The sequence below is a fragment of the Trifolium pratense genome, linkage group LG3 (assembly GCF_020283565.1).
Source record: "Trifolium pratense cultivar HEN17-A07 linkage group LG3, ARS_RC_1.1, whole genome shotgun sequence".
NCBI classification, from domain to species: domain Eukaryota; kingdom Viridiplantae; phylum Streptophyta; class Magnoliopsida; order Fabales; family Fabaceae; genus Trifolium; species Trifolium pratense.
Window position 1 is genome coordinate 37,612,117 of NC_060061.1, and position 27,899 is coordinate 37,640,015.

The 27,899-nt window shown below is 31.9% G+C and overlaps 3 protein-coding genes and 1 pseudogene across 3 annotated transcripts; 1 reads left to right on the plus strand and 3 right to left on the minus strand.

The window, feature by feature from the left end:
* Window positions 1-527: 527 nt before the first annotated feature.
* On the minus strand, window positions 528-3,283 carry LOC123913963 (protein CutA, chloroplastic). The gene is made up of 6 exons (XM_045964906.1): window positions 3,074-3,283; window positions 2,873-2,994; window positions 2,733-2,795; window positions 1,373-1,404; window positions 1,103-1,197; window positions 528-856 (listed from the first exon to the last, which is right to left on the minus strand). Exons 1-6 carry the CDS (start codon window positions 3,241-3,243, stop codon window positions 775-777), a joined length of 564 nt encoding a protein of 187 aa, XP_045820862.1. The 5' UTR covers window positions 3,244-3,283; the 3' UTR covers window positions 528-774.
* A 6,920-nt stretch (window positions 3,284-10,203) lies between these two features.
* Window positions 10,204-11,506, minus strand: LOC123918372 (zinc-finger homeodomain protein 2-like). The gene has a single exon (XM_045970397.1). The coding sequence runs from the start codon at window positions 11,257-11,259 to the stop codon at window positions 10,420-10,422; it is 840 nt and encodes a 279-aa protein (XP_045826353.1). The 5' UTR covers window positions 11,260-11,506; the 3' UTR covers window positions 10,204-10,419.
* Window positions 11,507-18,420: 6,914 nt separating this feature from the next.
* Window positions 18,421-18,691, plus strand: LOC123917451 (annotated as a pseudogene).
* Window positions 18,692-24,853: 6,162 nt separating this feature from the next.
* On the minus strand, window positions 24,854-26,947 carry LOC123917865 (serine/threonine-protein kinase-like protein At1g28390). The gene has a single exon (XM_045969742.1). It carries the CDS (start codon window positions 26,702-26,704, stop codon window positions 25,103-25,105), a length of 1,602 nt encoding a protein of 533 aa, XP_045825698.1. The 5' UTR covers window positions 26,705-26,947; the 3' UTR covers window positions 24,854-25,102.
* Between the last annotated feature and the right edge of the window lie 952 nt (window positions 26,948-27,899).

Sequence of the window (27,899 nt, forward strand, 5' to 3'; positions counted from 1 at the left end):
ACACAAAAATAATCAGTATAGGTTTGATCTGTTGTTAACACAACAAGAAATTACTTCTCCAATTGGTCATGGGTACCAGCTAAGAGAGTAGTATCCTGCGAGAACTTTACGCGCAAACTTCACCTTCATTTGTTGCTGAGAGAACTTCCTCCTAGGCTCCAAACCGGATGACACAAATGAAGGTGAAGTTGTCGATCTCTTGCAAGATATTTGAGATGAAGATAATTTGTGTTTGAGGACTAGACTGTCAACAAGTGGTTCAAGCCATTTAGCAACACTGAGCTTTACTGAGTATGGGTTAATTGTTGATTCTTGTAAGAAGCTTTTACAAAACCACCTTAGAAATTTTGTGGTTCATATTCAGAGAGAAGCGAATATGGTCGCTTACAAGGACGTCCATTTCTTATTGTTAATCTCCATACTTTTGAACAGAGGCCTACAATTTTGAATCAATTACTTACTAATGAGATCAAGATCAATTGGTTCTGTTTTGATTAAAAACAAAAAAGGAAACATGAAACCCAAACTACAAATAAAAAGTTCCATTGCGCATAATATCAGAGAGAAAAGATCCACTCAAACATCAAATCATATTCATCTAATTGCAGCCATCAGCAGTAATACAGCGTTGGTTCTCATCATCATCCTCTACAATAATAACATTCCGACACCATCCACTAGTTACATAGATGACATGCCAGGTTTATTTGACACACAAAGGCAGAAGAAGAACATGAGTCTTGAAACCACACAGTCTGGCTATAAACTCGATAGTCACTCCCTAGTGCTCTCTTTTAACCATTCTAAATATTTGAGATTGCCCCCAGTGATTGGTAAGGAGATCACTTCTGGCACACTGAAAAAGGATAAAAGGAAGTGGTAAGAATTAAGTGAATGCCCTATTGTCCAAAACTACGTCTCAATTCATTTCAATATGGATTCAGGGCCGATGTTCTTCTGTCTCGACAGATATATGGTTTAAGTTTTCCATTCTTCAAACTTCTATTTTAAGATCAAATAATAAATGCAACACAAACTTAACATTTTGCAAAGCAAATTTAAATTTCATGGCAAAATCCTTTTCTAGATGTATCAGCCTTACTCATATTCATGATTTGCTTTGACATGATCTGTCAGTGCTTCCAGAAGGGATTGCCGGGTCTTGATTATAAGAAGTTCCTCAGAATCAGTTTGGATCTGTCAGTTTGCAACACAAAGCTGGCAATGTCAAGCTAGAATACTTTTCATTTTCAATTAAAAAACAACTCCACAAGAGCCTTTACGCGCAATAGAAAATAAGGACTTATAATATTAGGACAGTGACATAGGTCCAAACAGCATTCTTCATCTACATGAATATTATAGACCATACCTTTCCCTCCCACAGATATACCGATTCTATACCTGCAAATACATAAAACACATGGATTTTAAACGTTAAGCATGGGATGCAAGACCTATATAATTAACTTGGTTAGAACTTAGAAAACAAACTAAATGAAGATCATATCGAACTCAATTCATTTCACTCTACAAGAATGATGGCCATGTGAACAGGTGCTTGAGATGGTGACTAGTGGGACAAATAAGTAATTTCAAAAGCAAATATAGATGTCAATGAGTGGAGTTCATTCAAGATTCATTTAACATAGCATAGGATGTAAAAAAATAGTAGTTCTGACAATGTCTCAATTCAAATATGTCTTTAGTTTATGATTTAGCAATTATATGCTAAAAAATGGTAAAGGGTGGCCTAGTGCACAAGGCTCCACTGAGGGGACTGGAGAGGAGAGTAGATGCCCCCACAAGTAGAGAGGTTGTATTATTTTAACCCATGACTTTCAAGCCACATGGTAGTAATCTAATAATTGTGACAAAATTCTCCCTTCTATGCTCAGAAATGGTAACAAAAAATTAAAAAACAAAGGAAAAGAAAGAAATATAATTCGTTCAATTTGAGCTGCCAATTTCAATTAATAGAACCATATTTAACTTTAGTGATTCAAGTAAACATAGTGTCCAACAAAAAATATAAAAACAAAATGTTAAAATGTGTCGAATATGTTCATAAATGGCATTGGCATAGCATTTCCCTGACCACATTGCACAGATAGATCATAATTGCAAGCAAAATAACCCCCCTTCCTAACCCAAGATGGATGTTCACAATCACACGGATACAATCAATCACGACAAAATATAAAGTTATTTGTAGTTCTCCGTCCTTTTGGTAATCACAAGGAATCGATAAGAACAAATAACAAACAAGCTCTCTCGAAAATTAACACGCTGCAATAAAAAGCACGGTAGTATTGAGTAGCATGGTAGAGACTAACAAAGAGAAAAACAAATTGAGATATATATTGACTATTTGAAGTCAATAGAACGCGAAAAGTTGATTAAAATGAGTATATGATACGCCTTATATATATAGTGATCTGATACAGATTGAACCTAACTCCACCTCAAAACCATAGCTCAAAGGGGAGGATTGCCAAATCCTATATAAGCCCTCACACCAGATTCATTATGTTCATTACGCCGAATGTGGGATTGCAAGTTGGATTCATGAAACCCTCTTACACATGGAAATCGATAACATGATCCTAACTAAGCTCGAGTAATTTGCAACTAATCCTAACCAACTTTCAACTACCCATCATGACAAACATCAATAAATTCTAATAACTAGAATGAATAAAACAAAACAATCAGGAGTAAGAAATTGTTACCCGGTACCCTGTTGACACAAGCTGCAAGTTTCTCTTTGACAATACTTTCAGACAATTTCTTACCTACAAAACCAACAACATAAATCAAATCAAATAAACAAACAATTACAACATTAAATTAATTCAATCATGCGACCTACCTGCTTCTTTGTTGGGAACGGTAACATATACAACGATGCTTGGGACAATGGTATTATTGGTATTTCCTTCCATTCTGATGAAGTTACTGCTCTTTGTTGAAAACCTGCTACTCAATTTTGATCTGAAACAACAAAATGAATTCAACAAAACAGGGATAGAGAGAAAGAAAATAACCGAAATTGAGATTGAACGGAACAAACCCTGTTTTGAGGGCAGAGGAATACAAGGGCGAGTAGAGATTGGAGATTCCTAGAGTGAGCATGCAAAACGCGCCTACAATGGGTAAACGACGTCGTAATGTTGAGGTAGAGATGAAGAATCTGGAAGTAGTGGAGGAGTAGAGTGTGGGAGTGGAGGAAGAGGAAGACATTTTGGTTGAGAATGTGTTATAAGCTGTTACGCCTCTCCATTAAGTTTCGTTCTGCTCCTTTCTTTGATGCGCTTCTTTTGATCTTGCTTGTGACACGTGTAGGGTAATACTCCCTCTGCTTTTTTTTTTTTTTTGTTAGGAAGCTAAAACGAAAAAAAGAAAATTAAAGAGGAAAACTATTTACAAAGAAAGAATATTTTCATTGTGTCGTTTTTAAAAAGATCATGAATGCTTTATAGGGGAGTAGGGATGGCAAAAAAACTCAAACTCGAGAGACCCACCCGAACCCAAACCCAAGTCAACGGGCGAAACCCGATTTGACTGGGTTTGGGTTCGGGTGATACCCGATAATATGGGTGTGGGTTTGGTATCAGTCAAACCCACACCCGAAACTCATACACCCACCCGAAATATTTTATAATTACCTAATTACTTCTATAGTCTCCCTCAATTTCCTTGGAAGACCTTAAATTTTAGTTGTAATTTAATTTCTTGAAAGTCTATGTTGTAATTTCTTGAAAGTCTATGTTTGAATTTCCTTGGAAAACCTTAATTTTAGTTGTAATTTAATTCAAAGTTTATGTTGGAATTTAATTTCTTAAATTTGCAAATTATTTTCAAATGTGTTGCGGGTTTGGGTTTGAGTGGAAAAAACCCGAACCCAATGGGTGTGGGCGTGGGTGTTGTTTTGCCACCCGAACAGTCTTTGGGTTTGGGTTTGGGTTTGGGTGATGATTTCGGGTGTGGGTTTGGTAAGTGTCAAACCCGCACCCATGGGCGCCCGTTGCCATCCCTATAGGGGAGAAGCATGAGTTAAGAAAGCGACTTTTGAGGAGACTTTAAGTTTAGCGAAATTTTTTGACATTGATTATCCTCTCCAAGTGTGTGATGAAGATAAACCTTGGTTGGAAAGAGTAGTTCTTTTTTGTCTCAACATGTGTATGATACTTAACTTGAGAACCTTTGACGAGGTTGACACATTATAAAGAATCAGAATAGTAGACAAATTATTTAATACTTATGTCTTTGGTCAACAAAAGATCTTGTAAAAGAGACATATATATGAACAAAAATTGATATGTCTCGTTTATAATACACGCTAAATATATTAATTTTTGTTGATTCATATGTCTCTTATAAACAATAATAGTGTGATTTACTTATTTGCATGAAAAAAATTTATCCTCATTTCGTCCTAAAAACATCTGTTATAGTTAATTAATGGTAAAATTGGACAATTCATCGCTTAATTTATTTTTTATTTTTCTTGGTACATTGATCTTTTAACTTATTTATTAGTTTCACAATGGTCTCTTAACTAATTAACGTTACGTTACAAATTGGTTTCTTAACTTATTTATTAGTTTTATATTGATCTTTTAACTGATTAACGTTACAAATTGGTCACTTAACTTTAATTTTGTTTGTCATATTGGTTCTTTTCGTTAATTTTTTTCAATGTAAGAAAAAATTGTCCGAATATATAAGAAAAAATTTACTTTTAAAATTCATTGTAAAATTGATGTATCTATTAGATTATAATATTGTTTGGATATATTAATTTTACAATGACTTAAAAAATAATTTTTTTTTCGTATATAAAGAACGGGAGAGAATACGAGCTAAATATATTAATTAATTTTTGTTGATTCATCCACCACCTCTAAATTTAGCCTATATGATTTCAACCTCACTTGTTGAAAGGACCTCCAAGTGCCTCCTAAAAATTCTTCATCGCAACTTTGTATTTTGGTCACATTGTCGGTGTCAATGTTTGTGCTGGTGTTTTTATGTTTTCTTATGTTTTTATTGTTCATGTTTTATTAAAAAGTAATAAGTTAATTCGTTCTAAGTTTAATCTCCGTATGTTTGCTGAAATGTCACCCATTTTGTTGATACCATATTATGAGTGAGGGACATGTACAGGAAATCACAAATTTAGCACTATTTTAGTCTTACATAACAAATTTAGCACTATTCTAGTCTTACTTATATGACTTGGCAATGAGTTTGGACTAGTCATGTCACATACTACTAGTACTACCTATAGTCATTGGAGCAAATACTATCAAATTTTATTTATTTTTCGTAAATAGGTGAGATTAAAGACCATGAATTTTACATTATTCTTAAATATTTTAATGCCTGACCATGAATTTTACATTTTTCTTAAATAGGTGAGAATAATCACTGACCATGTGTAAAAGAAATTACTACTAGTTTAGTTGTTAGGATTAAGATTTTAGTTTGTTAATTTTTTATTGCCTTTTGAAATATATATATATATATATATATATATATATATATATATATATATATATATATATATATATATATATATATATATATATATATATATGTGTGTGTGTGTATCGTTAGCGTATTTTTTATTCTCTTAATAATATTGGTGTTGATGTAAAAATGGGGATGAAGTAAGCCACTAGATTTGGTCTAGTGGTGAGGGGTTTGGGTAATACGTTATAGGTCCTGGGTTCGATCCTCAATTCATTGTAAACAAAAAAAAATAAAAAATGGGGATGAAGTAAATATCAAAAAAAAAATGGAGATCGTTGTGCTATTTTTATTTTAACATTTGAATGAAAATTATTTTTTCATAATGAATATTAAATAATATTCTCTATTTAATACTCTGTATTTTAATTATTTAAAAAATAATTTTGCTTATATTTTGAACCAACAAAAAATAATTTTTTGTTGTTTATATTCGAGACAGAGGGAGAAAATAAATTTAATAGAGATGCCGATAAAACTTTCATTTTGTAAAAGTAGATATTAATATCTCGAATCAACTGATCAAATGTTGGGGATGATGTTAGGCGTGCAACAGTAGATATTAATATCTCGAATCAATTGATCAAATGCTTTAGTGTCTCAAGTATCTACAACTTATGATCAAAGGAAGATATCGATTGAGGATTGGTAATGGCTCAGAAATATAATTGTGGAACACGGAATGAGAGCAATCTGAGGATTACTCAAAATATCATCCCTGACGATACAAGAAAGGTTAGTTTTTTAATTAATGCAAGGACTGTTGGAATAGGCAACGTGTGAGGGAGAATTTTTGTGATAGAGATGTAAAAGAAATTCTTAAAATTCAAACCTTGGTAAAGAAGATGAAATTATTCTGTTAAAGTGTTTATCGTGTTTGTGTCGATGTGGTGATTAATAGAGATGAATGGAAAGTGGAAGGGGATTGGAATCAGTTATGGAAGCTTCCTATTCAACCTAAGGTTAAACATTTTATGTGGAGGCTTTGGGAGGAATTGTCTTCCTAATAGGCAGAGGTTAATGAGTAAAGGTATCGACAATGACTCTAATTGTATTGTTTGTCATAGATACACTGAATATAATTGACACTTGTTTCTTGATCTTGATTGTGAGGATAGTATTGAGTGTTGGACGAAACTGAATTTATGTGTTGTCTTAGAGCAACTAAATGATTAATGCAAAAGGCTTCCATGATGTATTCATAAGATTATGGCAAGAGCTCAATGTGTCACAACTTGTTACATTTGCAATAATTGCATGGAGTATTTGGAGAAAGCGAAACTTACAACTATGAGAGGATAACAAAGAGGTAGTGCAGCATGTAATCGGGCGCGCGCAGGGCATGCTTCATGCATGGCAGCATGCTCGCACAACCGATGCAGCAAACAGAAGACAACAACAGGTTCAACATGTTGTGTGGCAGCCTCCACAGCAGGTGTTGTTATTTAAATATAACATTGATGCGGCGATTTTCGACAGTGAACAAAAGGTCGATGTTTGTCTCCGGGACGAGGAAGGACATTTCATTGCAGCTATGACAACAAACAAGGATGTAGTTATGGCAGCAGCTGAAGGTGAAGCATGGGGCTTGTATCAAGGTATTAAATGGATATACAAGCTTTGGTTATCATAGAGTGGTGTTTGAGTTGGATTGCAAGATGGTAGTGGGTGATATTCCTAATAATTATCCTAACCATTACGAGCATGGTTCAATTATCCTAACTATATAACGACTTTATAGTTGTATTTACTAGGCATCAAATAAACAGTAGCGCTCATGCTTTAGCACAAACAACTTTATCTCATGCTTATCGTAGTACTTTTGATATTATTTTAAATTGTATTGCTACTATTATTATGAATAAAATCTATATTGAAACGAGCAACTTTGAAAAAAGTTATAGAAATTCAAAAAAATATAATATTTCATTGACACTTTTAATAGATATCCTTTAATATAAGATCACATGCAAATTTCTAAATATATGCAGGACTCTTTTTTACAAATATCTCATTTATTAATATTATCAATTTATTTGTCGTCAAAAAAATATATTATCAATTTATTTTGAAAATATGAGTAATTAACATTAAATTAAATTCATTTATATATAGAGGATACACAAATTAATTTGATATACAAATTAACTTAATTAATAATACCCACACACAAATTATACCATTTATTATTATTATTATTATTCTACCAAAAAAATTTTAATATGTGTAAAGAGTATCAAGAGATTTTATAAATAGAAATGGGAAGTATATAATTCTTTAAATGATATACGCTAAATAGTTTTATTACTAAGTAATAACTCATTTAACTTCTGATTTAAGGATCAATTATATTGGTACATGTCAATTTTGAACATGATATATGTAGGATTAATGTATTTCTATTAATCACTCCATCCGTACCACTTTATAAGTAAAATTGATTTTTTAGGTTCATTGTAAATCTAATGTATTTAGATTATATTATAGACCAAATGTATTAAATTTACGATGAACCTAAAAAGTCAATTTTGCTTATAAAGTATTACGAAGGGAGTATTACAGATAAATAAATAGTACACAAACAAAAAGATATTCCTGACTTGTTCTCCGTAAACTTAATTTAATTGATATTTATTAAGCTGAAATTCAAATTTCGGACACTTCATAATTGAACAATTTCTTTCGTAGTTATTTTCATATTTCGCCTTTTGAAGATACTACCGTATAATTTATTTATTTTCTTAAGAATCGAAATCCAGCTCAAATACCGACTGTTCATTTGAAAGAGATATATCAATCTCATCATCCACTAAAGGATAAAAAAAAGTGTCTATTCAAAATACTACTGTATGATGGACAACTAAAATAGTCTTATTAGGCTGCTTCTAATGTGTACAAGTAGTTCAAATTGTGCATCATGCACAAGTTATCAATATTATTCTAACGAATATGAATTTTATGAAATCCATTATTGGGTTGAAAGTTTATATGATATAGATCATCCATAATTTTTTTTAAAGAAATCGAAAATCAATTGATATATTATTGTGACCTATAAAAATTAACGGTTTATGGATGTTAATTGAATACAGTTAATCTTGATGAGTCTCAATAATATATTAATTGATTTTTAATTTTTTTTTCAAAAAATTATGGATTATCTATATGATATAAACTTTCGATCCAACAATGAATTTTATAAAATTCGTATTCGTTATAATAATATTTGAAACTTGTGCACCATGAAAGACTTAGTGAAGTCTTCCATGTTAGCCAAAACCGTCTTATTATGCTATGAAATTAACAAAAAGGGAAGGGTAGCTAGAAACTTATGATTAACTTATCCTTAATAAGCCTCGTTTATCTTTCAATTTCAACTGAAAAGATAGCACACGTGCATGCTAAAATGCAGTTATCAGTGCTCATCCACAGTGGAAAATAACACTAAAACTCAACGCATTTGTTGAAGAGTCTATTTCAAAATAGAATTACGGATACAAAGTTAATTAGAAAAAGAAAAGAACATGCTACAGTAGTAATTAACAAAAGGACAAAGAAAGTTGGGTTAGATTGCAGAATTAACGTGGTTGAGTCTTCATCAAAATCAGAAGAAAAAGTCTGCATGTCTGATCTGCAACACTGTGAAGTTACAGTAACAGTGTATGCATACAGTGTACGAGTTTGCCGCGTGATATACCCACTCATACTTGATTAATTATTACTGTTTTCTGGTTATTATCACACTGTTACTTTATCACTTTTTCACTTCACACCTAACTAGAGTTAAGTGTACTACCAAAATACACATACGGGATTAATCATTGAAACGTTAATTAACTAACAAAAATTGTTTGTTTCGTTTTATAGAGATTGAAAAAATGCAAAAGAGAGGTGCATAATCTTCAGCAATATACCAAAAGGGATTTTGGCTTGTTAAAAAAAAAAACAATACCAAAAGGACATAAAATAATGAAATGAAAATTGAAAATATGACTTTATATGTATATGGTACGAAGCACGGACATCGGACATAACGCATCGACACCAATAATAATTTGAGAAACTGACATGATTCAATGTAGTTTGACACGGACACGTATCCGGCTTCAAACACGGCTAATCTGAGGAGTGTTTGCACTTTATATTGTATATAGTATGACTCAATTATAGGACCAAAAGAAAAACGGTGTAACTTAAGTTTTTGTACTATACTACATGAATCCCTTTGAGGTGATTCATGAATTTAATGAATACTACTAGTAGTTATTGAATTTTGAGTAGCGTACGCTCTAGAATGCTAAGATAGAAGACATTAATAGCGGTGATAAGGAGAAAAAATAGGAAAAGATGACAAATGTGAATGATCTCACAAACAAAGTAGCTAGCTAGTAACTTGAAAACATGTTTGTCTTTGCATGCCATCTACGTTGTTCAATCCGAGTGAATTAATTAGTATTTTGGAATTTATTATCTGTGCTTATCTTCATTCTCCCCTTCCATACTCTTCATGCTTATTATATGACTAGATGAATTATGAACTTTCAATTTTATATTTTTCTTTATTTTTCCTTTTCATAAGAACTCCAAAATTAAAGTATCACTATATAGTACATGTATATGTTAATTAATTAATCCCATATGAAAATAAAATGAAGAAATGAAAATCAATTTAGGAAAAGAGGAACTAGTAAGAGTAAGAGAACCCTAACTAGCTAGATCTCAATTAAATAAATAGTAAAATTTTACATTACAAATTAAATTGTTCCACATTCTTTTTCACACAAACTCATGTCTCATTCATCCCTATTCAACACTGAAAACAATCCAGTAATTAATTAATTAATGTTCCGAAAATTACTGGAAAAATTAAAAAAAGGGACAAAATTAGGGTTTCTTACCACGAGTGTGCTTATTATTATGCATCCAAACCTTAAGCACATTTCTCTTAATACAATTCTCAGCACAGAATTGTTCAATTGCACCTTCATCTTCCTTCTGAATTCTCCATCCAATCTGATCCGCAAATGCAAGCATCTTTTCTTTCTGCTCCGGAGTGAATTTTGTTCTAAACCTTTTCTTCATTCCACTTCCACCACCACCACCACCGCCACCACTGCTACTCGGAATTGACACGTCATCATCTTCTCTACTGAATCCACCACTCGATGCAGCAGGTGGAAGAGCTAACGGCCGATGATGTGACACCGGCGGTGGTGTTACCATGTGGTGGTACCCCGGCGGAGGAGGTAACGCTGCACGGTGGTAGTAAGGAGATATTTGATGGTGCTGGTGCGGGTGCTGGTTGTGGTGGTACTGAGTATGATGAGATGACCTTTGTTGATTATGAGAAGTGATTTCACCGTCGATCTCTTTACGGTGAAAATTCCGGTGACAGTTACAAGCAGCGCAAATTACGGCTTCCAGTGTTCCTTCTTCTCCAGCTGCTAAAAACTCACAACAACCATCAACGGCGTGACCTCCGATACTAACGGCATGATTCTTTTGACATTCTCTGTATCTAACGGTCCCGGTGGGTCCGTTTTTGCGACCACCTGCGGTGGCTGTTGTTGTTGTTGTTTCACCTCCGTCGACTCCACCGCCACCGCCGCCGCTCATTTTGGTTCTGACGCCTGAGTTTCCTAGCGAGTCGTAACCTGCTACCGGCGTAACAGGGAATCCCATTTCTTCTTCTTCTTCTTCCTCTTCGTGGTCTTCAAATTCCATTTCGCTTTCCACCTTCTTAAAAACAAATAATTAACTGAATTAATAAAGAATAAATAAATACATATAGAAATAAATAAATTTCCTGTGTTTGGAGTAGTTAAGGTATTTTTGGTTGCTTGAGATGGGACTTTGAGAATTGAGAAGTGAAGTGATATTGTGATTTGTGTTTGTGAGAAGTGAAGTGAGTTAATTGAATGATAAAGTCATCATATAAATTTCACCGATATAGGATGGATAATAACTAGGTAAGATAGTGTATTTAATTATTTATTATTTATTTGTAGTATATTGGTTGTCATAATAATTACTAGTAATTATTTATTATTTAAATAGTAAAAAATAAATAAATAATTTATTGTTTTTGAATATGGAGTTGAAGATAAGAGAGGGGAAGATGATGTATGTGGTCAACAATTCTGCAGAAAAAAAAGAAGAGATGTCAGTTTCACGCAGGAAAGCCGTTCAATTACTTGCCATTGCAATAACACTCACATTTACTACTACTTTTTACTTTAACTACTACACCCCATCTTTCTACTCTACTTTCATTTCCTTTTTTATCTTTTACTTTTTACGTATGTAATGTAATAAAAGTAGTAAAACATTATTCCAAGAAATTACTAAAGAGTTTATAGTAATAATATTAAATAAATAATTGAATGTAAGTAAGTAAGGGGGAAAAATGAATGAATGAATGTTGAAGAAATTTACCTACTCTTCTGTTACATGTGTTAGTTACCATCGTGTGGTTAAAAATGAAGTGAAGGAATGTTGGGAGAATGGGCGATGGAGGTGGAACCATGGATTGGATTGGAATACTATTATAGCACACACCCACCGACTTGTTATATTATTATTGGGAAAATTAATCTGTCGGCACTTATGGGAACTGCTACGTGCCCTCCTATTCCGACATGATATCACGTCACTAATGTCTAGCTAGTACTAACCATTTCTCTATTTTGCATTTTTTGCTTATTAAGTTGCTTATTCAATTAACTAAATTTTCGATAATTATGAGTTATTAATTATCAAGATGTTTTTCAGCGATGGATTTGATTCCCTGCTTAAGGAAAATGCTACAGTCATACACAATAATGATATGATAGTACTTGTTGATTTGAGATCAAACAGTATAAATTAAATTAAATATATAAAAGTTAATCTTGATTGTTGATTATGATCGAACAAATGGAAACATTAGCTACGTGACAGTTATTATATCATATATGTTTTCTTCTGCGATTGAGGTGAATATGGATTTTCAGGTGGCGGTGCAAAATATACTTAGTGGTAAATTATATATATCACTATATTGGGGAGCTCGGGAGAAACAAATATGTAAATACTCCAAGAGCATAAGAGAGAGATATGTCACGTTTCCACCAAAAACCTTAAGTCATTAGGTTAATGAGTCACCTCTCTTATAAATCTAATATTCTTCCTAAACATAGTCGATGTGATGCGACGTTCAATCACTCACACTTGAAGCTCAACATTAATACTCTAATGTCTAAGTCTTGAATTAAATTCTTGTGCCAAAATGTTGAACTGTGAGCAAAGTTTTGATGTGCCAAAATGTCGGCCCGTTTCTATTATTTTGGTGGCCTAATTAATAAGTAGTATAAAAATTGAATTTTTGAAAAATATAAATGAAAAATTATTTAATATCAAAATACTCGGACAAAACAATTTCTACATGCATTTTTAGATGCAATCATGCAAAGTCACTGATAATTGTATTTATATCAATATGTTGTATAATAAGAGAAAACAAGGGATGATTGATTGTGGAGAGAAAAATAGAGGAAAATGGTAAGTGTGTGTTGATATGCGGCAAGATTGCGTGTAGAAGAGAAATGCATACTTGCAGTGATGAGAAAGTAGTGTGAAGACAATTTGACAGAGAATTTGATACTTGATATGAGTAAGAGATATGTACGCATACGCAGAGAGAATTTGATCATTGATGCTTGTGTATGATTTTATCAGCTCATTAATTATCTATCATATCAAGTACTCCCTCCGTTCTTTTTTATTCGTCGTTTGGGAATCATGCGCACTATTCATATAATCTACTTTGATCGTAATTTTCTACTAATATATAAAAATAAATATTAGCATATAAGATGTTCAATTTATCTTGACGAGTATTTTATCTCAGTTTATATTTATGATAATTACAACTACTCCATCTATTTGTTGTTATAAATAAATAATTATTTTTTTAATCAATTCAATAATTAATGTATTTGATTTTGCATTTTAAATCAAATACATCGATTATTCAATAAATAAATAAAATAATTTTTTGTTTAAAATGGATTTCGATCAACAAAAATTTATATTCTTTTACTATATTTTAATCAAATACATCAATTTTATCGACCAATGAGTATGTGGACTTGATTAAGTATCACCCCATTCTTTTTCATAAAAAATGTCTCATTTGTATATATTTTTCTCTATCACTAGTATATGAATACATTATTTATTATTTCTCTCTCTCTCTATATATATATATATATATATATATATATATATATATATATATATATATATATATATATATTACAGACCATGATTCAGTACAATCACAAGTCAGTAACTACATGCAATCGTGAAGCTTTTAATCGTTTGATCTTGATTGTACCGTTCATATTTTAACATCAGAATTTTATGTCAAAATCTATCTTAAATTGTCAAATTGTATGATCAAAATCTGATGGTTCTAATCTATTGACTGCACCTGAGTGTATGCAGATTGACTGCATCTAATTCAATTCCCTATATTACAATTCATTGCAATATATAAGACACTGTTCTAAAATTTTGTTGTCCTTTTACACAAGATTATTTTCAAAGTTCAAAATACATTAATTAAATTTTCACAAAAATATATCTAATTAAATTAAATGAAGGGAAATAAAATATCATTATTTATCTCTCTTAATAATTAAAGGATAATTTTAGAAATACATTAACATTTTGACCAAACACTAAATTAACATTTTGTTAACTCAAGTTTTTCTTATATATATATATAACTAAAAAGAGTACTAATTGTGTTCGAACTCTGATACCCCACTTTATGTGTGTGAATTTTTAATGACTTATCATTTTTTATTTATTTTTTTGGTCTAATAGCTTAGTTGCTAGAACTTTCACCTTAAAGATGAATAAGTGGAGTGTCCGAAATTAAAACTCCGACTCATGCATAATATATACGATAACTCCACCAATTGAGCTAAGCTCACATGATTTGTCGTTTTATTTATCTAAAAACACAGTACTGATTTTACCGTTAATATCAATCAAATTATTAAGAAAATCACCAACAAACTTTTAATATGAGATTGAGGGTAAAATAATAAGCCCTACACCCGCATTACTGTCTCCCCCTATCTGACTATGTCATTCGGTACGGTACGGTATGATGGCTTCACGTTACAAACTTACAAACAACTACAGTGTCGTGTCCTTTGCGAAAGATTTTTTATTTTATTTTTCGATCAAAGTCCTTTGCAAAAGATGGAATACCCATCTTTGGTGTTTACCGTCAAAATAAGCCGCCGGTCTTATAAAATTGTAGGATTTGCACATCAAAATTTGATGATTCTCTTTAGGTCCCATGTTTCTTTTATACCTTAAAAAATTCAATTTTGTCCTTGATAAAAATTTTAGTTTGTAAAAATTGAAATTTTTTATTGTTCAAATTCAGGAAAAATTCGGTTAACATATACCAAAATTTTTATTGAAGAACAAAAAAGTAAAATTGAGGAGGAAAGGGAAAGAACCATGAGAGACCTAAAAAGAAGTCATCTCAAAATTTTGAGACGGACTAGCCTAGTTGAACTTAACATTGGGAAGACTACATAATTTTATGTACGTAAATTATATTTAAGCACATTCATAATATAAATAAATGATCACAGTAATTTTAATTGATGTGATAATTTTATTTTATTTATAGTTTTTTAATTTAAATGCGCGTCTAAATTTTGTACTTATATTCTTGTACCATATGTAAGATTTTTCTTAGAGAAAACTGTCTTCCTTCCAAGTTCCAACTCATGATGATAAATTAAATGCTACATTTAGATTAAGTTAGGTGCAATATTTATGCATCATCAATCACTTTTCACCAAAATAAAACCAAGATTGGTATTTGTCTAAGAACCAGATTTGGACATTTTATTCAAGCCATGATTGGTTGGTAACAACCTCTTCTACATATTTATGAATGTAGCAGGTTTAGAGACGGCATTCTCCATTGAAATAAATAGTAAGGATGGTTGGGTTTGGATTTAGAAATATTACCATTGAAGTGGTAGCACATAGATTCAATTCAACACTAGTAAGTAAGTTGGACGTGTCTTAATTTAGAGGTACTATTCTTTGTAGAGTTATCATTCCATCCAAACGTTATTGTTAAGTTATATTCATGCCCTAGTTGGCTGCACACTTGCCAACTAAGGTTACCTTATATTCATGCCCTAGTTGTCAATTTTTGAATAATGTTTTTTTTTTCTTAGATGAAGTGGTAAATCCACTAAAATTAAATTCACATAATTATGAGATCCCGGGTTCGAACCCGAGTCACGACGTCCGGCTAGGGTTGGGAACAGGCCAGACCTTGATATATAAGCCTGAGCCTGACCTACGATTTTTCTTTAGGCCTGAGCCTGACCTACGACCTATCAAATATTATTTATTTTGGCCTGGCCTGAGCCTTTTTAAAGTCTGGTCTGGCCTTGTAGCCTATTTAAAAGCATGTGTTACATAAATGTCTCTATATAGTCTTTTTAAATAGGCTAAACAGGCCTTAAAAGCCTATTTCACATTTAAATTTTTATAATTTCTTCAACATTAAGAAAAAGCTAATAAAATGATTAGCACAATAATTAAAAGTTAATAAAATAACAAATATGATTAAATAATAATATATTTTTTCTTTGGCAAAAAAATATAAATAATAATATTATATAAATAATAATAATTAAATATAAACAGGCCGGCCTATCAGGCTTTTTGGGCTTTTTTAGAAGCATGAGCCTGACATATTTATGTAAACAGACTTTTTTCAAAGCCTAAGCCTGACATTTTTAATAAACAGGTCAGGTCAGGCTTACACAGGCCAGGCCGAAGGTGCCTGGCCTATTCCCAATCCTACGTCCGGCCTAACAATTTTGACATTTTTACTCGGGTTCGAACCCGGGTAAATCCACTGAATAATGTTTCTATTTTTGCATTGCTATTTTTTTTAGAGTTGCATTGCGGATGTTATTTAAAAGGGTGATTGTAAGCCACTAGGTTTGGTCCAGTGGTGATGAATTTAGGTAGTATGTTATAGGTCCTGAGTTCGATCCCCAGCTCATTATAAACAAAAAAAAAAAAAGGCAATTGTGAAATATGAAGGATGAAATTTGGTCTTTCAGTCTTTCAATTATGAAACATTGAAGGATGAAATTTGGTATCAAAATAAAATTTGATACTAAGTGCCATTCTGATTTTCTAAGAAAATATTACTATTATATATTAATTTTGAATTTTATAGTATGAGCACAAAGGCCAGAAGAGAAGTTCTAGCTAGAACGGAGCAGTATATATTGTATGAGCATTTTTTTTAATTACCGTATTTTCATGGTGAGGAAATTGAATCAATTTCTTTTGGTGGTTTTCGAATAGAAGCACAAGTAGAGGAATAAATTGGTTTGGTAGGGATAAACTTAATGTATGGACTTTCGGCATTTTTTTGGCTTCAATTTAGCAATACTAAGGAAGGTTGAAAATTTCAAAGGGTGAGGCTATTTTTGTTGAGAACAACTCTTGTCTACCAATTAAACTAAATCTTAATTGGTATGTGTATACGAGATGAGAGAGGAGAATTTGTGAAGGCTAAGTTGTTATGTAAAGGGGTGAGTATTCCACTTCAAGAGGCTTGAGTGACAGGACTATATGAAGTTTTATTGTGGCTTAATGAGTTGTGTGTTTAAAGAGTTACCATTGAAATAAATTGCAAACCGATTGTGGATGGAGTTGTTGGAAATCTTATAAATATAGCCGAATATGACACTTATTAGAAAACGTAAAATATTATTGAGTAGTTTGTAAAACTTTAAGATTAGTATATTATCCTGAGACAATTGAACTTGGTTGCTTATTCCATTGTAAAGGCATCAAAGCTCTTGTTATTCTCAAGTTTTTTATTTTATCTCAACCTGTATTATTAGTACTTTTATTGAAAATGAAATTAGTTTGTTATTATAAATAAATTAATAAATTATATATTAATTTTTCTCTTAAAAAATTTTAAAATTAAAAACATAAATTTGTAATTTGTTACATCTAAATAGGACTGACTAAAAGCCTGATTTTTTGAAACAAAAGTTGTTTCGTTTGAAGTGAATGTTTTGTCTTAAATTTGTGTAAAAATTGCTTGAATTCTTAATTGGGTAATTGGAATATAGAGATGAAGTTAGATGATTAAAAGACTAAAGTTGGGAAAAAATTATAGGGGTAAATGTATAATTGTAGAGGTGGGAGAAAATTTTTCCTTTAACAATATTTGGCCCATTCAGATGTATCCATGCATAATGCCCGTAACATATATATCCAAAAAAAAAAATCTTATCCAAATTGGGTAATTGTTGATATTGGATCTTAGGAAATTTTTTTTTCTACCCCTACATTTATCTCTATACCCCAACAATTTTTAAAATATGTCCATTCTACCCTTATCTTACTATATTATTTTTTATTTCGTCGTTTTATGACTTTTTCGGTAGACTGGTTACACCCCTGCAAGACTGTTCCGGTATATACTTTTCATTCCGGTATATTAATGTTACCGGCACACTTTGAAAAAGTGTTCCGGTTTGCAATCATTTTTACCGGAACACTTTGTATCATATGCAGAATCCTTTCTAATACATACCGGAAGAGTTCAGGTATGTCAGAAATTTCTGATTTTTTTTTATTATTACCAGGTTACCAAAACCGTTCCGGTTTGTTGATGTAGTAATTTCTTTCCAAACAAAACTGCCCCTAGTTTTACTCTGCTTGTATTTACTTAAGCCCCCCCTTGTTTAGTTCTTAACTCCCAATTCTAAATCACGCAATCAACACTAATTCAGATTCAAAAATTGGTACAACAACAACATGATTGCTGCAACAAGAGCATGGGTAGTAGCATCAAGTATATGAGCAGTAGAGACATTAAAATATCAACTTGGTGTTTGCAGATGGAACTATACTTTTAGATCACTTCATCAACATGTTAAGAATAATATCAGATCATACACTCAGGCAAAGAAATTGTCCTCTGCATCTTCTGCAGCTGTTTGCAATAAGGTGAAAAGAACTAAGGAAGAATCTTTGAAGAAAGTGTTGGGACTTGAATTGTTGGGGTCCTAGTATTGCAGGGTTTTAATATTGTGGATTCACCGGAACACTTTTAACAAACCAAAAAAAAAATTCAGAAAATTTGTAAATACCTGAACATTTTTTCTAAGTGTTCCGATAAAAAAAATTGAAACAGTTCTTAAAATTATACAAACCGGAACACATTTGAAAAGTGTTCCGGTAAATTTAATAAACCGGAAAAGTAGCGAAGCTTACCGGAATAGGTGTAGATAAGGAGGTAGAATAAGATAAAGTATATTATCTTGTTATTATCACTTATTTGATGAACCAATAATTAGCCTATGCAGAATTACAATTACTCACAATTTGCCGTATGACGTAATGTCTAACATGTTCCAATGGATAGTTTTGCTTAATTTGCCTACCGGAACACTTGATTTGAAAGTGTGCCGGTATGTTTTTAAAAAGTGTGCAGGTATGATACAAACCGAAACACTTTTTAAAAAGTGTTCCGGTAACAATCCATATTTTTATTCCAAACCATAACACTTTTTAAGTGTTCTGGTAAAATTATCATACCAGAAAAAAAAATACGTACCGGAACAGTGCTTCGGGGGTGTGACCAGTCTACCGGAAAAGTTATACAACGACAAAATAAAAAATATTAAAATATACTAAAATTTGATAAGGGTAGAATGGGCATATTGTAAAATATGTTGGGGTAAAGAGATAATTGTTGGGGTAGAAAAAATAAAATTCTGGATCTTATAAGAAAAAGTTGTTTTTTTTTTTTTGATAAGCTATAAGAAAAAGTTGTTGATATTGGATGATCATATATGATTTATCCTATACCCCTATGTTTATATATTCACCCTTATAAATCGTAAAAATTCAAATTTTACACAATTTGTCTCACAAAATATTTTCAATATATAAATTACACATTCTTTTAAATTATATTAGCTTAAAATTCCGTTGCATATTCTGCTACGTAAGTCTAAATATTTTAACAATGAATTGATAAAATATATAAATTACACATTCTTTCGATGTTATAACTTTGTTCGTGACATTTATAATTGATGGTTGAGTAAGTTGCTTTCAAACCTTGAACATCCAGATGAAGTTCTGAAATTGATTAGATTCAACATTGTTTTTGTTTTGGTCCACCTTCCGTCATTTTTTTTTATATAAGAAAATGATAAACAACAGTATGATTTTCGTGTTTGTTTTATATAATTAAATTTTTTGAACAAACACTTAGTACTAGTTAAGCAAATCACAAACAAAGCCTTAGTGTGTGTTTGGTTTAGTGATGACTAGAATTGATTTTGGTAAAATTAAGTTTGACAGAATTGATTTTGGTTAAAAATGATTTTAATAGAATTGATTTATGTTTGGATAGATGAATGTAAAAGTGATTCTCAAAATTTGATGTTGTTTGAATAGTTTGAATTAAAATTGCTTTTGGGTGCTAATTACTAAAATAGACTTTAGTAATATTTATCACAAAAAGCATAAAAAATATCATTTTTTTAATCATAAATACTTTATATTGTTTGTAAAAAATAAAAAAAGTAATTAATAAATATATATCAGGCCTTCCATAAATAAAAAATATATATCAGGCCTTCGTCTTATATTTATTTTTCAACAACTCAGAAACGTTGTTGCACTCACTGCAAACAAGAAGCGTCGCTTCTGGATTCACCACAAATATGAAATGTTGATCTGCATAGTGCTGATGCATGCTGCACTCATCTCTCTATTAAGTTAATTACGTTTTTTTCTCCCTATTCTCTCTGTTTCATCTGTAAATCTGAGAAATTAGGTAGAAGAAAGATGCTTATGGGTTGGAAATTGGAGAATAAGATAAGCGTAATTAGGTAAGTATACATATCACAAAAAAAGTTAAAGTCTGAATCACGTTTGCGTTGACGCAGAAGCTCGGATTTGTAGCTTCCGCCAAACTCACGTTTGCTACTTTACATAATTGCTTTAAGGAATCGTCCAAACATCACTGAAAATTGAAAAGCGCGTTTGGTGGGAAAAAAAACTCAATTTGGGCGTGAAAACGTAGAAATAAACAGACACTTAGGAGACTAAACCAAAATTCAAAGTGGCCTGGGAGCATGACAAAGTACAATTGTCTCATTAAAAAATTTACCTATAAAGCTTAGAGGGAAAATTAGGTGAAGGAGAAAAGAGTACAATGCTTCAAATAAGATTAACAAAATTTATATTATGTTAAACCAAATCTGTATATATTTCTAACAAATACATTACGAATATTATTAAGAATTGTGTCCTACCATTGAGAACGATGAATACGAAGACCAAAATTAGTAATACAGTCAGCACATTGATTACCTTTTTGATAAATATGAGAGATAAATATGAACGAATTCAAGTCCAATAATATTGGATGTGTATTATAAAAAATGCAAACCATGCAATGGAAAGAGGTAAAGATTAATAAAGAGTGACATTCTCATCTTACGGGCAAAATTTATAAGACTAAATTATCTCGGTGAGTATAATTGATCAATTTGGTTTGATTTTTTTTTTTGTCTTAGATGAAGTGGTAAATTCACTGAAATTAAACTCACATAATTGTGAGGTCCAAGGTTCATAACTAAAGGAACCACAACACATCACCTAAAAGAGGTTCATAGTTAAAGTACACTTCTAATATTATGTTAAAAGACTAAAGATGTAATTTTATTTTAAAAAAATTAATAACAACTACATTTCAGGTCCTTTATCTTATTTTTTTGTAACACTTTGGTCCTTTATTTTTTTTTGTAACACTTTGGTCCTTTATCTTTTATTTGTAACACTTTAGTCCTTTATTTTTTTATTTGTAACATTTTAGTCTAATTTTTTTTGTAACAGTTTGGTCCTTATCTTTTTTTATTTGTAACACTTTTGTCCTTTATTTTTTATAAATAAAAAAGATAAGGACCAAAGTGTTACAAAAAAAAGATAAAAGACCAAATTGTTACAAAAAAAGATAAAGGACCAAAGTATTACAAAAAAATAAGATAAAGAACTTGTAGTGTAATTTTACCTTACGAATATTATTAAGAATTGTGTCCTACCATTAAGAACAATGAATACTAAACCAAAATTAGTAATACAATCATCACATTGATTACTTGATAAATATGAACGAACTCAATGATATTATAGTCTATCAATTCAGGTCATTCATCTTATTCATGTACGAGTCCTATAATATTGGGTGTGTATTATAGAAAATACAAACCCTGCAATGGAAAGAGGTAAAGATTAATAAAGAGTGACACTTGGCAAAATTTATAAGACTAATTATCCCGTTGAGTATAATTGATTAATTTGGTTTAATTTTTGTTCTTTTACATCCTAATATTATGTTAAAAGACTAAAGTTGTAATTTTATTTTTAAAAATTAATAACAAAATAAAAAGTCAACCTTATAAGGATTAATCTTTATTAGTAAAAAATTATAAAAAATGTAAACCACAATATATATATATATATATATATATATATAGAGGAGGGATCCGTTGACTCCAGGAGTAAGTCTCCATTGACTTACTCCGCTTAATAACTCGATATCGGCATTATATTTCTTCAATCCAACCGTTGAATTCAAAGATCTCATGTGATTAAAGGGACATGTGATTACTGGCATGCATAATTGACACATTCTGATTTGCTTGCAAAACAGAATATACATATATAATATATGGGCGGTGTATGCCGCCAGAAAAGTTAAAGAACAACTGTATAACACTTTTTGGCGGTCTAGGCCGCTAATAAGTTTACCAATGAGCGTTTTATTGGTGAATTTTGGCCACCAGTTGGCCGACAATAAATTCGAATAAAGTGGCGGTTTTACCCACTTACAGAGGGTTTTTGGCCCTCAATAAATTGTGTGTTTCTTGTAGTGAGCTTGTTTGTATCTCTCTATTCTTTTATTTACTCGTAAACGACACATTTCATGAATGTTGTATAAATACCTCTATTTAGAAAATATATGCAAGGTATATACTCTTTTCTAACTTAAACTTCTCACTATTTACTCTCTTATTAACTTGAGCATTGAGGTACCATCTCCCGCCACTTTCAACACCAACAGAACACTGTTCCATTCCGGCCAATCTTCTCTGTCTAACCCGATGAATTTTCATTCTATTTATTTCCAAATCATATCTTATGAGAAGTTTTAAAAATTATGTGAAGACAAAATTCAAATGTATTGCTTCCGTCTCAAAAATTAGTATCAATGTGCTCCTAAAAGATCTAAATTATGGGAATACTTTAAAATGCATACCAAAGGATAAAATATCCAAATTCAAATATATATAGGGAATATGTATTAATAATGAAAAGAAAAAAAAATTAAAGAATATTGTGATCCCCTTTGTGCTACTCTTCTATCACCTAATATATACGACTCATTTAAAATTTCACAATATTAATAAAAACTGTTTAAATTTTTTTTTTTTTTACAAAGTTTTAAAAAATTATTAATAAATATCATATCCGTTTTTTTTTACATGAGTGAGGTCACTTTTATAAATTAGTCAATTAATTGATATATTTGGTTTATGGTATAGATCAAATATATTAATTATTCAATAAATTTAAGAATGATTTGTCTCTTATAAAAATATCAGACATAATACTTATTATTAATTTTTTTTATATCTACTTAGGAAAATGCTAGTTTCAGCGAACTGATTTCCACGAATGTACAGCGAATGAGTTGGCAAATCTATATCGGACCCACTCACATTTATTTATTCATTTTAATTAATTCAATTTATCTCTTCTCTCTCATCCTTTTTCATCTCTTCCAAGTTCCACCGCCAACAACAAGTTCCTTCTCCTCTCTGAAATTTGCTCTTATTCTTCTTCCAAATTAAACTTGCTCTCTAAAATTTGCTAACAAAATCTAAGGGAATTACAGTATAATAATAAGATATGCATAAAAGGCTAAGAGAATTACGGTATAATAAATAGGCATAAGATATGCCAACAAAATACAAGATACAAGATTAGAGAGAATATCCCCACTGTCAAAACAAGAGAATTGAAACTCTCAATCACTCAAAGAATACATCAGAACATGTTAAAACAACGAGGACAGGGAAAAATAGTATCATGCCTAATTGACGCCAAACAGCAGACAACAAGCAGAAACAACAGATTGATCACACAAAAAGACACAATTCGGACCAGAGCTTCATTGGACCTAGGACTACGCCAGGAGTTCTAAAATTGTGCAGAATTTTTTTTCAGACCCCATGCCAAGCTTAAACCCGCAACTAAACGGCTCCGATTCTTGAATACTAGAGTTTCTAATTTCTCTTCAAAATGGCCAATTATTCACTTCATGAGTGATGAGCCAATTTAAGGGAGTGAACTTACTTGATATAATTTTTTTGATGAACTTGTTGTTACTTGTTACCACTTTTTGAATCAAGTAGTTTTCTTGTATGTTCACAACTTCACGATGGTGTTTTGCTCTATTATCACAAGACCGATAAAAATACAGAGCCACAGAGCTATAACCGCATATGCTTAAACGGTGGTCTTGTTAATCCTATCCTATAAAGTATATATGTTTGTTTTAAGTTAAAAGGAACAGTTAGCGCTCTTATGCGGCAAATCGGCACACACGATACAATTTTTTTTTTTTAGTAAATTAAAAACGGTGGGACCACAGCAGTTCGTGGAATTCACGAAGGTTTCCTTCGCTGTATATAGCAGCGATGATCTACTTATTATTAATTTAGTTAATAGCAAATAAATTTTGTCAAAAATGTATACCAGTTTTCTTTAAATTACTTTGTAATTGTTATTAACCTCACATAATTCTAAAATTCCTTGCACACTTTCTACCACTTTTAACAGGAAAGAAAAGTATATATGTTTCTTTGGGGAAAAGATATAATTTTACAGAAATAATTAATACAATAATATGAATTTTATATGCAGAACGCAAGGAGTATATATCAGCTTAGAATGGACGAGAAAGTGAATAATGTCCATATGCAAAATTCATTCTGGACTAGTTCCTTTCGGATTCTTCTAAGAAGACAAATGCACTTAAGAGGTTTCAAGCCACGACAAACTATAGAGATGTAAAGACATGTGTACAAATAACTACAATAACTGCTACTACCACCACCTTCAGCTAATAATTTATATCTTTGTCGCTTTCAATATCATTCATTTCAAAATTTCTAAAATAATTTTATTACAATAAACAACAAATGCTTTCCATTTTTGTCCAAGAAATTGTGATCAATATTGTAAACAACAAAATCATCATATTATCCTTTAAATCACTGCCAAACATTGCAGAGAAACTCGCAAAAATCTAGCTCCCTCTTTTGCAGGGAGTTGACTATTCCCAACGGTTTAACCGAGAAAATTAACCTTTCAGTTATCTCATGTTAACTCGTATGGTTGAGAGTTAATAGTATTATTCAGACTCCCAACCATACGAGTTAACCAACGGTTTTTCGAGCATCTTTTTTTCGAACTTCTTATTATCTAGAATAACCAACTTCGATATCGCTAACGCTATCGTCTCAGACTCAGCGGAATGAATTACATCATTCTTCTTCTGATGCAAAAGTAGAGGACCTTGCAAGACTCCCGTTGACTTTGACTTTTTTAACTTCATTACACCCGTTTTCTCTGAAACCATTTGAATCCCACTCTTTCTACTACAACTACCAACACAAATAGAAGAAGAACCAACGGTCTTAGATCTTGTTATTCTTTTCGACGGCTTAGATCTCGTTCCTTTTTTGGAGGGTTTACTCTCATACTCTACACTCGCTACACTTGATACTTTACTCTTTCTTCTACTGCTTCCACTCTTTACAATCTTCACAACTTCCTCACTCTTATTATCATCCCAATCATAATTATAATGATGATGATAATCATAATTATAATCATAATCATGATCATAAGCTTCTTCCCAACTCATCAACGGTTGCGCGCTTTCCACACGCGTCACGCGCCGTCTCAAACTACTCCAAATCGGCGACGAATGAATCCTCTTCCTCGCCAATTTAAGACACTCCACAACCTCCACCATCCCCGGCCGTTTCTCCGCCGTCGATCTAACACATCTCGCTGCAATCACAGCAATCTGCCTCATCACCGCCATATCCGACGGCGTTCCAATTCTCCGATCACAGATCCCGACGAAATCACCTCGCCTAATCAACGGCACCGCCCAATCAACAACCGACGGAGGACTATAATTAACATCAATAGCATTTCTTCCACTGATTATCTCCAACAACAAGATCCCGAAACTGAACACATCACTTTTCGCACTAAGATCCTCCGGCGCAAGATAGCATGGATCAAGATACCCTAACGTCCCCGCCGGTGGTGTACACTTAACACGAACATCCTCCACGTGTCCTCTAAGAGCAAGACCGAAATCACCGAGTCTCGCTTTCCAATCTCGATCGATTAAAACATTGGAAGATTTAATATCACGATGAATCACCGGTGGATTTGAACCGTGTAACGTTCGAACCGCTTTCGCAACTTGTAATGCGAACCGGAAGCGTTTGGTCCAACCGGGCGGTTTATTTGTAGAATGTAATAGATCGTGAAGTGAACCGTTTGGCATATATTCAACGACAATTAATTTATTGCCGTTAAGATCGGTGCAGTAACCGATGAGATTCACGAGACGATGATTTGGAACTTGTGAGAGAATCTCGATCTCGTTTTCAGCTGGACTTGTACAGTTACCGCAACCGGTGCAGTTATTGTTGCTGTGATTATGAAGTGCTTTTGTAGTTAACTTTGTTGTTTTAACGGCGACGATTAGATCGCCTCCGTTTAAAGTAGCACGGTATACTCTGCCGTGGCTACCTTTACCAAGGTAGCTTTCAGCAGAGAAACCGTTAGTAGCGGCGACGAGGTCGGTGTAATTAAACTCTTTGATGGAGTGTGTACGGTTTGTTATTGATTTGTTTCTTTTTTTGAGATCCCAATAGTGAGGATCACAAGTAGCTATTGCAGATTCTGCATTGCAAAAAAGATAGCCCATGGAAATGGAAAATGGAAATGAATTTGTTTTGTTTGTTAATGAGTTGGGTTTGGTAAGAGAAAGAAAATGGAAGAGAAATTGGATAGAATTGAAATGAAAAGAGAGGGAGAGAAAGAAAAGAAGGAATATGGGGTGAGAAAACCCATAATAAGAGTGTAAAGAAAGAAAGAAAGAAAAGTGTGTTGAATGAATTCAACTTTAAAGAACAAAAAGTCGTAAATGATTCGCAGCTTTGTGTTTGTGAATGCAATTCAAGCTTGGACGCATAATTTTTTTTTTATTATTATTATTTTATTATTATTTTTTTAATGCTTTATTTGGTTACTTTTTCTTTATCTTTCATGATGTTTTTGCTTTCCAATTTAATTTAATTAATGTTTTCTGCATGCAAAGTCGTGCACCACACTCACTGGCGTACCAATGCAGTTGGCAATTTTTCAAATTTAATTTTTAAATCTAGATCATAAATAAGAGGCTTCTAGGGTGGACATGGCTAATATGCGGTCCTAATCAACTGTATGCATTGAATTAATGTAGGGGAATGTTAACTTGTGTCCTTAAGGCACATGTTAAGAAGATAAATGTGGAAAATATTTATTGAACTTGTGTTGTATTCAATTCTCTAAGCATTAAATTTTTTGTATCATTAAATGCTATATATTTCTATTTTTAGCTAGCTTAACATGTGCCATTAGGGCACAAGTTAACATGACCCTTAGTCAATCTTTAATTTGATTTTCATATTGGTTTAAGTGTTAGTAGTTGTTAATTACACCAATATAGACTATGAATACATTAAAGGAAATTAGGAAAGAAAATGGTAAACAAGACTTTGTGAATTGAAATACTTTATTTTTTTGTACAATGTAAATTGAATACTTTAAAAATGTACTCCGGAGTAAAAGGTTATTTTTTAAAGGGTCTTGTTAAACAGTGCCTCCGGGGCACTCTTTAAGCATTCTATTTAAAGAAATAATTTACTAAAAAAGTGAAACATTTCAATTTTCGAGGCGTTGACTTCGCACATTTTCATAAAATTTTAACAAAAACTTACTATTTAAGATGCTTAAAGAGTGCCCCGGGGGCACCGTTTAGCATTTTCCTTTTTTAAAATATTAAGATTGTCTTTAATTTTATTTTGGTATATTTAACAAGTGTTTCGAGAACGCTGTTTAATATGACCAACGTTGTTTAA

What these genes read in the sequence shown, in the direction of transcription:
- LOC123917865 (XM_045969742.1), bottom strand. Translation starts at nt 26,704, where the DNA reads ATGGGCTATCTTTTTTGCAATGCAGAATCTGCAATAGCTACTTGTGAT.
- LOC123918372 (XM_045970397.1), bottom strand. Translation starts at nt 11,259, where the DNA reads ATGGAATTTGAAGACCACGAAGAGGAAGAAGAAGAAGAAGAAATGGGA.
- LOC123913963 (XM_045964906.1), bottom strand. Translation starts at nt 3,243, where the DNA reads ATGTCTTCCTCTTCCTCCACTCCCACACTCTACTCCTCCACTACTTCC. An exon ending in TCCTCTGCCCTCAAAACAGG is followed by an intron (nt 2,995 to 3,073) that starts GTTTGTTCCGTT and finishes TTGTTGTTTCAG; the next exon opens with ATCAAAATTGAGTAGCAGGT. An exon ending in AAAGCAAATCATGAATATGA is followed by an intron (nt 857 to 1,102) that starts GTAAGGCTGATA and finishes ATCCTTTTTCAG; the next exon opens with TGTGCCAGAAGTGATCTCCT.